Below are 14,504 nucleotides of genomic sequence, written 5' to 3' on the forward strand. Positions count from 1 at the left end.
GATATGTGAAGCAAGGCAGTATCAAGATCTAGGGTTTCTCCAAAGTTTGTTGGATATTTCGTTTACAAACCTAGTGACTAATACTACTTTATTAAGCAATATTGTTTGTAATAAATAACTCATTTTGGTTTGCTTAAATAAAACATTTTAGTGGATAATGAGTGATTGGCCACATACTTGTGACTTGTCTGACATCTTCTAAAATCGACAACTAACTATTGTTTATTTCTGCTGCTAAAGCCTTTTCTAAATTTTGCTGCAAAGAAAAAAAATCATGAAATTTTGACAGAGTGTTATTTTGGAAATCCAGGGCATTATAATATGGGTTGTGACTAGTACTTCAATAAATTGCAAAAGCTGGTCAGGGCAAATTTAAATATTTTTTTAACATATCATGGATATTTTTAAATAATATAATATAGGACTAACAATGAATGAAATTTCATTACGTAGGTAAAGTGGTGGCCCTATAAAGATGCGGGTGAGGAGGAGGAGAACCAGGATGTCATTGTACAAACAGTCCTTCCAAAAGAAGAGCCAAGGAGGAGGAGGGTGGCCAAAAGCACAAAAAAAATGCAAGTATTATATATACTCAGTTGGCTCTTGTGTTGGCAAAGATTAGGCAACTGAAGGATATGCTTGATGCAAAGGAGGCCAAAATGAGTGTACTGAACGAAACACTTGATATAAAGAAGACCAAAATGAGTGTGTTGAAGCAAACAATTATTGTAATGTCTCCGACCATTATACAACATCAAGCTGTAATCATAGAAAACTATGCTAAGGTGAACAAGAAGCTACAAGCATGGCCAAGGGATCTAGGGTAATAATTTCTATTTTTGATTATTTTGTAAATCATTGAAATGAAGATGTAATTGATCAGTCACACCTATCGTTTTGAGGTTCGAGTTTAAAAGAAATTTTGTAGTTTATATTTTATGCAAAGTTATTATATTTTTCATGCAAAGTAACTCAAGTATTTGCAAGGTTTTGATGTTCGAGTTTAAAAAAAAATCACAGTTTTTTATATAAAGTTGTTATATTTTTTATGTGAAGTTACTCAAGTATTTATGAGGTTTTGAGGTTCAAGTTTAAAAGAAATTTTATAGTTTTTTTATGCGAAGTTAGTATATTTTTATGTGAAGTAACTCAAGTATTTGAAAAGTTTTGAGGTTCGAGTTTGAAAGACAGTTCACATATTTTTATGCAAAATTTACAGTTTTTTTATGTGAAGTAACTCAAGTATTTGCGAGGTTTTAAGGTTCGAGTTTAAAACAAACTTTATAATTTTTTTATGAAAAGTTATTATATTTTTTATATTGAGTAACTCAAATATTTGTGATGTTTTAAGGTTCGAGCCTAAAAAAAAAATTATAGTTTGTTTATACGAAGTTATTATATTTTTTGTGTGAAGTAACTCAAGTATTTGTGAACTTTCAAGGCTCGAATTTGAAAGAAAGTTCGCATATTTTTTTATGCAAATTTCATAATTTTTTTTGTGAAGTAACTCAAGTATTTATGAAATTTTGAGGTTTGACTTTAAAAGAAACATCACAGTTTTTATATGCACAGTAACTCAAGTATTTGCGAGGTTTTAAGATTCGAGTTTAAAACAAACTTTATAATTTTTTTATGCAAAGTTATTATATTTTTTATACAGAGTAACTCAAGTATTTGCGATGTTTTAAGGTTTGAGTCTAAAAAAAATCTATAATTTTTTTATATGAAGTTATTATATTTTTTATGTGAAGTAACTCAAGTATTTGTGAACTTTCGAGATTCGAGTTTGAAAGAAAGTTCGCATATTTTTTATTCAAATTTCATAATTTTTTTTTGTGAAGTAACTCAAGTATTTACGAAGTTTTGAGGTTCGACTTTAAAAGAAACATCATAGTTTTTTATATGAAGTTATTACATTTTTTATGCAGAGTAACTCAAGTATTTGTGTGGTTTTGAGGTTCAATTTTTATGCAAATTTCACAATTTTTTATGCAAAGTTATTACATTTTTTAAGCAAAGTAACTCAAGTATTTATGAGGTTTTTATGTTCGAGCTTAAAACAAAAATTAGTTTTTTTATGTGAAGTTATTATATTTTTTATATGAAATAACTCAAATATTTGAGAAATTTTGAGGTTCAAGTTTAAAAAAAAATTACAGTTTTTTTATGCAAAGTTATTATTATTTTTATGTGAAGTAACTCAAGTATTTGCAAGCTTTTGAGGTTTGAGTCTAAAAAAAATTTTGCAGTTTTTTTATGTGAAGTTATTACATTTTTTTGTTAAGTAACTCAAGTATTTACAAAGTTTTGAGGTTCAAGTTTGAAAGAAAGTTCACACATTTTTTATGCAAATTTTGTCATTTTTTATGCAAAGAAACTCAAGTATTTGTGAAGTTTTGAGGTTCAAGTCTAAAAGAAAATTTTGCAAACTTATCATAAAATCTGTCAAATTTAAATTTAAAACATCATCCAAAAATTAAATAACATCCATACATTCATCTTAATGTCTCCATCTAAAAATATTATCAAATTCGCCCCATATTTCATTATTGTCCTCTCCTCAATCGTCAGCTTTTTCTTTTTCTTTTCATTTCGAACGTTGTCACTCTCTTTTGTGTGAATGTTACTATCATAGCATCGATTTGCACTTCTTTTGCTTTTGCCAATTGCGAAGCTTTCATTCGCACTGCCTTTGCCACCAATGGAGTGTGTTCTTTTAGCGATGCCAATAGCCCTACCTTTCCCACTGACATCACTATTGTGGTTTCCTATAGCACAACAATGTTTGATATTGCTGGCTGCGCTATTGTGGTTCTTGCTACCCTTTTCGCTTCAGCCACTGCCTTTTCCACTTCGACTACCTTTGCCAACACAAATTCTCTAACTTGCTTGTAGTAAGTGATCATTTGTTTTCTATTGCCCATGATATCGGCACAACAAAAGGGTTTATATCCATTATAAAAACAACTATTAGTCTTCTGATGTTCATCACAAATAGGAACATTAAATATGTACCTTGGTGAAATTCTATCATGCTCCCTACCCCAAGAGTGACATGTAGGCGATCACAAAAAAAAGTATAGTCTTTCCTATAACAATCATAATCTAAGTCAACATGTAAAAAAAATTAATTGAATTAACAAACACATAAGCAAAGTACTTACTCGTTATCTTGTCGAGGGATATCATTCACAAGTGTGACCATCCAATCGATGAAACAGTCATAACTTATATATCTTGTAAAAAAATGACCCTACAACAAAACGTTAAACTTATTGAGTACGCGAAAGTAATCTTATTATTGTTAACTAGGTAATGGTAACTTACTATATCGATGGCGTTATTAATTGCACAAGTTGTGGTGCAAAATGAATTGTACAACGTAAAATCCTTCACTTGCAGGCCCATTTGCCAAAGAACCCAATGATTGTTGTTCCAGTTAGCAGAAAGTAGAGTTGTAAAATAAATCAAGATTAAAAATAACTTGAGCACCCAAAATTTCAGTTTGGAGATACCAGTTTCAAACCAAATGTAAGGCAAAGATTCATCATCCAAGTATGTAACTGCCCCCTCTTCATGCTCGGGAGTTGTGAGCAATTGCTTATAAGTTAGTTTTTTTTTCAGTAGTAATATAACATAAACAAAAGGTTGCACTTACTCACAAAGAAATAAGGAACAAGGTAAATCATCTTTGGCAAATTTTCTCCATTTCTTATAAAGCAATTATGTTTTACTTGAAGTATTTCTATGAATCTTGCTAAATGTTACATATGTGGTATATGCATGTTATATTCAAATGAGTACACATACAAAAGAACAAACAAACAAACGAACATAGAAACTTCACACTTACATCACTTGCCATTCAAGTTTCTTTGTCAAACTCAAATTTGTTTTCTCCCTGTCAGTCTCTTGCATATCTTCTACCTCGAGCACAACAACTAGCGTTGGGGATGAGGCTTTGTAGGGTTGGCGTTTGCCATGCCTCCATTTCTCTTTTGTTGTCCTTGTACTCATTGTGAACTACCTAAGATATACATACAACACATAAGACATTGAAGTTGGTCATTAACAAAGACTACATAAATATAAAGAAACAAAATTTATTAAAGGAAAAACTAACAAATACAGATGACACAATAAACTAATGAATAAACATATGATTTAATGTGCTTTCGCCTGTTGTGGACAAGCTCACTACAGATATTGCACTTGTATGACACAACAACTGTGTTTGTTATCTGTCTCTTCTTCTTAGGGTGCCCTAGTTTATGACCCACGTTTGGTGGTAAGAGGGGAGTAGGGTTTGGAGGAGCGACGTGTAGCACATTATTCGCCATCGGCAAAAATAAATAGTTATTATATGCAACACGATACGAATCAACAATATACCACTTGCCATAGTATTCCTCTAGTTGGTTGCCTTCGTACATAATGTACGCAGTCACATGTTTGCACAAAATCCCACTAACCTGACACTCTTTACAATTGTACTCTTTACTTGCGAGATTAACAACATAACCAAAATCTCGGTTGCGGACTTCATATCAACGCTCGAGGCAACGCACTACTTGCATGTGTACCCTTTGCGCATCTTTCTTACATTTTTTAAGCTTTTATTTTACATTGGTACCACAACAATTTCTGACATGTTCTACCCATCATTCTTTCTTTGCTCATAAAGTTTTATCAACATGAGATGAATCTTTTCAATAAGAAAAATTAAGAGCTTGTCACATATTGTGAGAATCCACGCATTGAAGCTCTCCGCTACATTAGAAGTTAAGCACCCGTACCTCTTAGTTAGAAACTCATTGTTAGCCCAATGTTTCTTTGTAATATCTTTTGTGATATATGTGTATGTGTCTCCACGTTACTCATTGATCTTGTCAAAAAAGTATGTGCATTGAGTTGTTGTGGCTGCTCTTGCTGCACTCCACCAAAGTGGTACAAGTGATGGACCAAAAGCAGTTTTAAAGTTGTTTGTCTAGTGCTTTATGCAATATCCAACATGACAATTAGGTCATATGAGGGAGACAATATAATGTAGCCCTAAGTATCTATATGAGATTACTATCAACCGTTGTTTAGCTCTGGGATTCTCAACGTTGTAGCAATCCAATTATTGTTTTACATGTGACAAAAACTATGCCCATGAATCCTTCGACTCCTTATCTATAACTGCAAAAATAACTGAAAATGTCTGACCGCAATGATCAATACTATGGGTTGACAATAATATATCCATGTATTTATTTTTTAGGAAGATGTCATCTAGCAGAAGAACTTGAGGGCATCCTTTATTAAACTCATTGATGCATGAACAAAAAGATATGAACGGGTACATAAATCAATTTCACATATCGGTCTCAATGACCGCCCTCGATCCTCGGTTAATCATCTTTAAATGATAGCAATAGGTGAAAAGCAACCTGAAGGAGTCTTCGAATTAACCATATACCTCCACCTTACCTACTTCTCATCCACGTCATGCTTGTTTGTAATTAAGCTTTACACCTTCCTTGCGACTTATGCCATTCATGATTTCTCTTGAAATCATCTTCGGGTTATCGTGAAACTGTCCGTGAATAACACATGAAATTCATTTGGAAGAGACATTTTCTGCTACTAGGTTGCCTATTGATCCACCACATGTATGCTCGCTTTGATACTTCTTCACTTGAAAGAACGTTGCTCCTCGCAGCTTTGTGCAATGAATTCTCAAGGTGCAATCAATCTTACTATGCAGGTTTTTTTGCATGCATACAACAATTACTCTATTGTTGCAACTCTTCTTGAATTTTGTTTTATAATTGTTCTTAATCACATGATCTTTAAAAAATTCATGACATCATTAAATATTTTGCCGATAGCAATCTCTCGATCGTTGGACTCTTTTGATAGCCATTGAAATTGTTCGCAATCATCAATTTTTTTCTCGCAATTGTTCATACAACTGAGATACCTCTACATCTAACGCTTTTGAAAAAAAACCAAATCATTAAGTTGACCTTTGTTAGCTAAACCACGTAACAAAAACACCGGTCTTGTATCCATGCCACATGGACACAAGATACACTATTTTTGTGCAATTTTATGTTAAAAATAGTATACAAAAGGACACGAGACAAGGGCAAATTGAAGAACCCCCATGGCATACCTTATTATTGATTTTTTTAATGAAATGGCATAGGTTGAGTTATTTGTGTGGAAAAAGGACAAAATTACAGTTTTACACTTTGGGCCGTGTATTAAAATTTTGAAATGCGTTCAAATAAAGGAAGGTGGTTAATTGTAATAATCCGAGCATTGGGCTGCTTTTATAAATAGCTGATAAGTTATTCGGCCTATCATAAATTACTTATTTTACTCTCTCTCTCTCTCTCTCTCTCTCTCTCTAAGGTGTTGCTTTGTCTATCGCAATTTTGTTCTGAGGTTTAGATTTGAATCCGAACATGACTCTAAGGTCAGTGCAAGGGTTAACTAGCCAGACCTATCAAGACTTCTTTCTTCCCTTCCTTTCTTCTTGTTCCCCCAGTTGGTTTTGAGATGGCATTAGATTTTTTAAGCAATCGCATGAATGACATTACCATCTCGTTAAAAAATAGCAGTAGTAATAAACAGACCAATGAGACCTGGTTTAGATGATTAACAGGATTACACCAGGCCCAAACCTGCAGATCCCACTAGCCCAATGTGCACGGAAGTGGGCCGTGGCCCGTGAGCCATTGCTAAAACTCAGGTCCAATCAGAACCAGCGCATTAATAAACATGCCAGCTAAAATTTTATGCTACCAGTAATTATAAAGGTTGGACTTTCGAGTCCCAAGAAGGCCACCCATAGGTTGCCTTAAAAAGAAAAATTAATGTTATATTTTTCCTAATATAAGTAAATACAAATTGTGCAGCAAAATCGACTGCTGAAAATTTCATCAACCATGACAGCATAGTTCAATGTTCAAACAAACATTGCATTCAGACCCCAAAAATGAATGAAATGTAGCAGTACTAGTACCTAAAAACAGCTTGAAATGATGCTGCAGCTCAGCCAGGAAGCCAACAACTGGGATTTAGCCATTTAGGTGATTATTTGTTGTACATTCATTCAATCAAATGTGTGCAAACTATTTAGGTGGCCTACGGTAAGGATACAGAATGTCATCGAGATTATCCTTGATATAGTTGCCCACCCTGTACAAGTTTCTGGCCACACCAGAAGCAACCAGAGTGGCATTTCTTGTGAACCTGCATATTTAAGAGCGACAGAAACTTCATGCACACGAATGCCAAACAAGGTTAGCACTAGAGTTTCACTGTATACCTGTTCAAGAATTCCTCTCCAATGGAATGTTGCGGGTTGTAAGTTCTAGGCTGAGGAAAAACTGGGGCATCTACTGGAAAATAAAATAAATTAAATTTTTAGGTCGATAGTTATCAGCATATGGATGACACTGAGGCCTTAATAGTAGAGCCTACGTCCATTGAGCTAAGCAACTCAAGAATGCCAATGCTCATCAAACATAAATGCTAAAAATGATGACTATCCTGAGTCCCTGACCAATCTAATTTCAGAGACAAAATAGAGATATGCTAACCACCAGAAGCAAGACGACAACCAAAAGTACAAAAAGAAGGAAGAGAAATACATCATGCTGCATAATCTTCCGCAAGTGGGGTGCTAAAAAACTAAGCAAAAGAAATATACAAATAAGAAAATTCTGCAAACATCTAAAAGCATGAGTTGCACTACCTTCTTTGTTGTGTTTGGGAGTATGAGAAGGATGTCGCTCAGTATTGGAAGCCCGTTTGTCCACCAAAAGCTGAAAAATAAATGTCCCACCTTGTAACGTTGAAAAGTTTAGAAATAATAAGTGTCAAGACAATTTGAACAGCAAATAAGAGAAATGTCAACCATCCAACAAAGTGTTTGCAACAGTACTGTAAATGAAGAATGAATAACCTGCCAAACAAAACCAAAAAATGGGAACATAACAACAAATAATGTGAATAGGAAGAGCTAAAATACAAAGACAAAAAAAAAAACTGATATGCAATTTCATCTAATAAGAACTAGAAACAAAAAAAAGCCAATGTTCCAAGTGAAATTGCAATCATTGTTTACATCCATACAGGTTTTCATGCACTGGATCAACCAAGTAAAAAATTCCGTAACAAAATCACATTGACGAACAGCATACTCAACTTGAGGCAACTCCAAGTCATGCCTCGTGAGGTATATCAACTTTCTGAAATAATCTCCAGAAGAGTTTGAAGTTTGAACTAAATGTATCTATCATATAAACATAGTCTAGTGGCGTGTGAGGGAAGTGGTCCAACAATTGATAAAGGGAAAGTGCTTCCTTTGTTAAATAGAATTGCATAGTCTCACAGCAAGACATAATAAGAAAATCTATTCCATACACCAAAATTTTTTCTTTACAATTAATGCTAGGATTTGGCAAACCCCTATCAGTAAATTAGTAACAACTAAATGTGAATATACGATAGTGTAATGTTCAAGATGACCATTAGGACTCCAGTTCTCTGGTTCATCAGTCTAAAACAAGGACTCACTGTAAGCTAGCTTAGATGACAAAATCACCGAAGGATAAGGCTGGGCAAAATGCAGACTGCACATAGGTGCAGTCCAGCATCTATGATAGTTTATCACTACCAAACAATTTAGTTTATCAGTACCACTAAACAGACAAAAATTCAGGACGTCCCCTCTTAGAGAAAATTTCAGTGGAAAGTTATAAATGAAGATAGCATCATTTAGATAATAACCTCAATGCCAACACAAAAGGGAAGTTCTGCATGATCTTCTGGTTGTCCATCTGGATTTTCCTTTTTATCTAAGTACACAGAATAGCCAACACATGCATACTTGAAGTCTGACAAATTGCGGCCCTCTTTTGAAGCTTCCAACTCAGATTCACCAATCACATAACCAGGCACTGTTTACATAAGTTGAAAAACATCACATCATTAACAGAACATGATTACAATAAGAGATGATCTTAAATAGACTAAAGTGAGGGACTCCATTCTGTCAATTCAGGAAATAAAGGTTTTTCATACCCATGAACATTTTTATAGCAACAAAGTATGAAATCAATGAAAACAGCTTGACAAAGAAACTTACAACAAGGCCTTGAGTGCGTCAATATGCAAAGGAATTTAGAAAATATTATGCAGGATGAAGGTGCAAACAAGATGAAAACAAACTTAAGGGCATGAAACCAGGGTTTTCATTCCTGTTTAGCCCCTAGTATATCTGAACTCCGAACTAGTAAAACTTGTCCTGTGAACAGGGACAGCAAAATGCACTGGAAATAAAGCCACTGCTCTGGTCAAGCATAGATCTTTCTTCTAGCTTCACTCCCATTTAGAAATTCACATAGAAACTACCAGAAAAGCTAAACCATGTCATCAGAGCCTGACTATAATGCCTTGGTGTTAAGAAGCATTCCTCTGAATAGACAGACAAAGTCGGAATGTAAAGATTTTCTCAACTGTATGATTTTAATAGCAGATAAATAAATAACGATAAGAGATATGTATTTCCCTAATGCTAAATCCTTGGTCATGCTTAATCAACAGACCAAACATCAACAAAATGCTATCGAGCAATACTGGACAAGCACGTCTTCAACCAGAAATGCAAGGCCTTGGGTGTGTGCCAAAAGGAGGCCATGAATAGTATTCAAGTACTATGCACTATTTTAAAAAACAATGTTTGATTATTTGGAATTTTCTTATTATTTAAAAAATGCTGGGATATTTCCAAGATAAACCACCTGTCTTTAAATTATCCAACAAAAAGGATTGTCAATGTTATCACAAAGACAATATTGGGACTATGATTGCGTGCCATCAAAGAGATGATAGGATGGGCACTACCACTATGAACCTGAATCAGTTCTTATTTATGCAACATCCCAAGCATAGGAAGTCTCTCGTGCACAAAATTTTCTGATTTGGTAAGTTCTGTTTCCATCCCCTACATGAATAAAAAGCTCAACCCATGAAAAAGAAAGAGGAACTCAAGAAACCATCAGTTCCAACACAGTCATCAGGAACTACGAGGTTCCTCAACAAACATTGGATCATTGACAGAAGAAAAAATACTTCGACTTGTACCCAACTCGAACTGACAATAGATCAATTCTCCAATATAGTAATAATTGGGGAAAATGAAACTGCATGACCACTCAAGTATTGCCTATTTAGTTCGACATCTACTCAATAATTGTCTCTTTAGTTACACAGCCATGCTATCCACGCAAAGCAGCTACATGAAATAAGATCTACCACAAGTTCGCAAGCAGCTATTTAAGAAAGAAACTTACTATGACAGGCAAACTCAAAATAACATCGATCAATACCAGGAACAAAAGCATGTAAATAGCAGTTGCTCATACACTAAATTCCGGGTTCCAACAGAAACGAGACAAAAAAACATAGAAGGTTAAAGCAATCTAACTCTGTCAACTAGCCTGAATATCCATATTCCATACAATTCAGAATTAGTACCTGAAAAATTCAGATCTTACCATGAACTTATGGTTATGCATCAAGAACAATCTAATCGCAGACCCCACTATTGTTTTTTTTTTGTTTTTTGAGAGAAAGTAAATTATATTGCCACGAAAAGATCCCACTATTAAAACTAACAGCACGAAGTATCCTGCATCTCACATGTAACATACCCCAACATGCACTGATACGAAGAATCATAAAAGAGAAAAGAATCGTTGAGAAAACCCACGGATCCAGAATCCCCAAAACAAAACACCCAATTCCCCCTCAAGCCCGAATAGCAACACTGACGAAGAGAAAACGAACCATTTGAAGAATTGCCCAACAGGCAGAAAAATGAAAGGAAGATTAAAAAATCGAGCTCATATGACAAAAGGAGGCCAAAAGAACTCGTATTTATCAACAACCCACAAGAAAACGAGATAGAACGAAGCGCATAGAGAAGGGTGTCTGCTTCTTGGTTCCAGAAAATCAAATTCAAGGGCAAAAACGAAAAACCAACTCGGAGAAATTAATGAGAAAGAGAGGACGCCAACCTTGAGGAAGAGCTCTGCCGACCCCAACACAGAGTGGGTTTCGTTGGTTGGATTTCAAGAGGGAGGAGTAGTAGAGACAGCCCTTGCAAGATTTCCCCTTGTTTTGATTGGTGGGGGTGGAGCCGTAATCGCCGTCGCCAACCTTCTCTTCTTTCCCCATTGTTTTCTCCATTGGGACCCGAGAAAACTCCCAAAAAATACCAAATTCCGATAGAGAGATAGATGGTGGTAGACGGGACGAACCAGTATCGTCCCTTGCATTCTCAGACACGGACCCCAGTAATCGGGATCGGGCCCCTCCAGTATCGGATGGGTGTCCTCTGAAAAGTAGCTAACGGTGTCGGCCCGTTTCTCGCTTGAGGGTGCGTTTGCCTGCGAGAAGTTTTGATAAAAGAACATTGATCTTTTCTCTTGTAGCAATTTTCTCTTGTTTTGTGTGCATGTTTTGATTAGGATGAGGGTTGTCAATGGGTCCAGTACTCAATTCGATCCGAACCCGAATTCTCTAGTATGTGCATGCAAAATGTTGGTACAACCAAGCAATATTCAGGCCGGCTTTGGGTCATGATTTTTGTTGGGTACCCAACTCGATTCTACTTTTTTGCTGGGTACTTGACCCGACTCAAGTATTTTATATGTAATTTTAATAAAAAAATTGCTTTGAAATTATGTGGGTTTGGGTTTGAGATTTCATTTTCGTGTCCCAGCAACCCCATAATTAATTATATGGGTGGGTTTAGGTCGACCCAGACCTGACCCATTGATAGCCTTAGGGCAAAATATTATTCAGGCAAAAAAGGTTTGGATAAGATGGAGAAACGTTTTCAGAATCAGGGCTGAATATAAGAAATTTTCTTTCAATTCTTTTAGGCCTCATGAGCTTTATGCAACTTAGATGAAAAAGTGCTGAACTGCCCATCTTTAACTTTTTCTTTCTCACCATAAATAAAACAAACATCAAATGATGATGATGGAAAATTATCATGACTGGCATAAGTGAAAAAGTACCAATGGGGGCTCCATGTAGGAGCTAATGCGTGTCACTTTGTGGTAGGACGTTGCAAGTTCAAAACAAAAATCCTTTCCTACTTCTCTCAATGAAAGCTTTCTAATGGAAAGGTTGAGTTGGCTGGATTTTTAGAAATCTGTGCTCATTTCTATGAAAGGCCTTGTCTTTTCACAGGAATGAAACAAACAGGACCGTTATTGTTTGGAACTAATGGAAAAAATGTTACTTTTCTTATCCAACATTTTTCTAGTGTTCTCTCTTTTTCAAATGTGTCTTGAAAAAAAAAAAGAACAAAAGACAATGAGTTTTGCATGCTCGAGATTAATGGCATTAACTACTTTTACCAGAAAATATGTGGTTCCTTCACTCTGATTATTGGATCTATGTCCTCCATGACCTGACCAACCATTTCATCTTGAAATTTTGGTGGTTCAAAATTATCACCTTTTTTTGTGTGGCCCACGAGTCGTTGTGGCCAAACCATGGTTTGGTCAATCATTACAGAAAATCGATTGAATATGCATGCACACAAAATAAATACCAAATAAAGAAATGAAAGAACATAAACCACAGTAAGAGGGTTTAGGTGGTTCACCTACAAGGAGCTATATCCACAAGCTTTTGTAAAGAAAACCATCGTTATTGATTTCTACTAACAGGAAAAAGTCAATAAGAACTAATGACTAAAATATCTTCCAACAAATAACAAAAAGACCCATAAGGGTAAGTTTGGCTTTGTTTTTCAAAAAGTGAAAATACTGCTAAAAATATTCACTTTCAAAATCTCATAGGATTTTCAATTTCATGGGGATTTAGAATCAGAATGATTTGAATCTCAAGGCAACCCCTTGAAATTTTAAATCTCTCGAATCAGAATGATTCTAAATCAGGAGTTACCTTAAATCTCATGTTCGATTGAACATGAGATTTCAGACTATTAGAATCGTTTTCTCAGGTTTTTCTAAGAAAGCAATTCTGAATGATTCAATTGAACGTCCTCATCGTGATAAAGTGAATCTCACACAAATGAAATTTACTTTCTAAATCTCATTTTTTGAGTTTTATGTTAACTTACTTTTTATGAAGCTTGTTTTTAGGGTTCTCGAGCAAAAGAACTTTATGTTTAGTTGTTTTGAAGTACTCTTCAAATGAGTTCATTTTCTAAATCCCATGTGATTCCAAATCACATGAGATGCAACCAAACGTACCCTAAGAGACAACAAATTGGTGATTGATATCACCTAGATGAGACGTGAATTTGAAACCTATGCACGCCTCTCATAGGTAATGAGATTTTGGTCTTCACACTAATGAGTTAGTGAGTGATTGAGAGGTAATTTTACCCGTTATCTAAAGTAAAACAAAAACTCTTAGTGGGCCTCCCACAGGATAAACTATATGTTTCATTAAGAGAAAATTAAGGCAGGTTTAAACCCATTTAGACTTAGAATTCAGTTCACTTATCCAGCAACCCAAAACCTTATTTTGTATATGCATCCAATTATTAGTATCATCGCCATCATTTATATTCTTATAGAGGATTAGGTAAATTTCACTATTTTAATTTATTGATTCATATCGATGGTCGAAAGCCATAATGGTACCTTGTATTAGGTGTCAACACCAAGGGCATTTAGCTAACCCAACCCTCTAAGTGCATTCAGTATGATTGATTTGCAAGAAATTAACACCCACATCATATTTTTTCTAGTGAAAATATATGATTTTTGAGTATTGAATATTTATAAAAAAAATTGGATCATTAAATTTCAAACTTTATAAAAATTCATCCATGCCTCAAAATCGGATTATCTTTCTTTTTTAGAATGTGAAAAAATGTATTAATAAGAGATCAACAAAGACGAAGAGAATTCATCTTGCGAACAAAGAATTTACATCAAGAATATGCCTATGCAACAAAATTAACAAAAGGCTCCAACTATTCCCTTGTGACTTACATTATAAAGTTGCATCTAGAGTCTGTTTTGCTTTTGTTGAGTCTGATGTAAGTTGTCCGGTTCAGGTGAATCAATACCCGAAGGGACAACCCGTATACTTGAATTATAAATCGCCTGCAGGCAAAATTGTGAATTGATCAAATGCGTTGAGCTTTCTTTTATTCACCCTCGTTGTGATTGCTTCTTGTGATTGCAATTCTTCTCCCTTTATTCACTCTTGCTCTCTTGCACTCTGATTACAAGCTTCCGCGATTGGCAAGTGAATGACAAGTAGGCTTGCGGCAGTGAGGAAGAACCGCCGCGCCGCGCTGACCTATTAAAGAAAATAGGCCCATGACAAGTGGTACCAGAGCTCGTTCTTATGATGGAGAAAGAATTTCAGAGTCGGTGTTGACAGACGCATCGACAGACTATGATTTGTAAGCAAGACATCATGTTGCCCTATCAAAACTTGCATAA

At 35.1% G+C, this 14,504-nt stretch overlaps 1 protein-coding gene across 10 annotated transcripts; it reads right to left on the bottom strand.

The window, feature by feature from the left end:
• Positions 1 to 3,678: 3,678 nt before the first annotated feature.
• LOC149832591 (uncharacterized) lies at positions 3,679 to 11,413 on the bottom strand. 10 transcript variants are annotated; one of them, XR_016433115.1, is made up of 5 exons: positions 10,557 to 11,369; positions 8,788 to 8,957; positions 7,751 to 7,840; positions 7,322 to 7,394; positions 6,855 to 7,245 (listed from the first exon to the last, which is right to left on the bottom strand). XR_016433115.1 is itself a non-coding variant. In XM_090012519.1 (5 exons), exons 1-5 carry the CDS (start codon positions 11,248 to 11,250, stop codon positions 7,254 to 7,256), a joined length of 498 nt encoding a protein of 165 aa, XP_089868645.1. In that variant the 5' UTR covers positions 11,251 to 11,409; the 3' UTR covers positions 6,855 to 7,253. The 10 variants fall into 10 exon arrangements, 7 of the variants coding, with proteins under 7 accessions (XP_089868640.1, XP_089868645.1, XP_089868644.1 ...); XM_090012519.1 differs by having other exon boundaries at positions 6,855 to 7,269; positions 7,322 to 7,391; positions 7,751 to 7,820; positions 11,079 to 11,409; XM_090012518.1 differs by having other exon boundaries at positions 6,855 to 7,269; positions 7,322 to 7,391; positions 11,079 to 11,408.
• Between the last annotated feature and the right edge of the window lie 3,091 nt (positions 11,414 to 14,504).

This window comes from Nuphar pumila, chromosome 7 (genome assembly GCF_984573655.1).
Source record: "Nuphar pumila chromosome 7, dmNupPumi1.hap1.1, whole genome shotgun sequence".
NCBI lineage: Eukaryota > Viridiplantae > Streptophyta > Magnoliopsida > Nymphaeales > Nymphaeaceae > Nuphar > Nuphar pumila.

Excerpts from the sequence above, each read along its gene's own strand:
- LOC149832591 (XM_090012512.1), bottom strand. The coding sequence starts at position 11,250 with ATGGAGAAAACAATGGGGAAAGAAGAGAAGGTTGGCGACGGCGATTAC. Across the intron at positions 8,958-11,078 it reads CGGCAGAGCTCTTCCTCAAG|TGCCTGGTTATGTGATTGGT; the intron begins GTTGGCGTCCTC and ends TTATGTAAACAG. Across the intron at positions 7,395-7,750 it reads TCCCAAACACAACAAAGAAG|TAGATGCCCCAGTTTTTCCT; the intron begins GTAGTGCAACTC and ends TTTATTTTCCAG.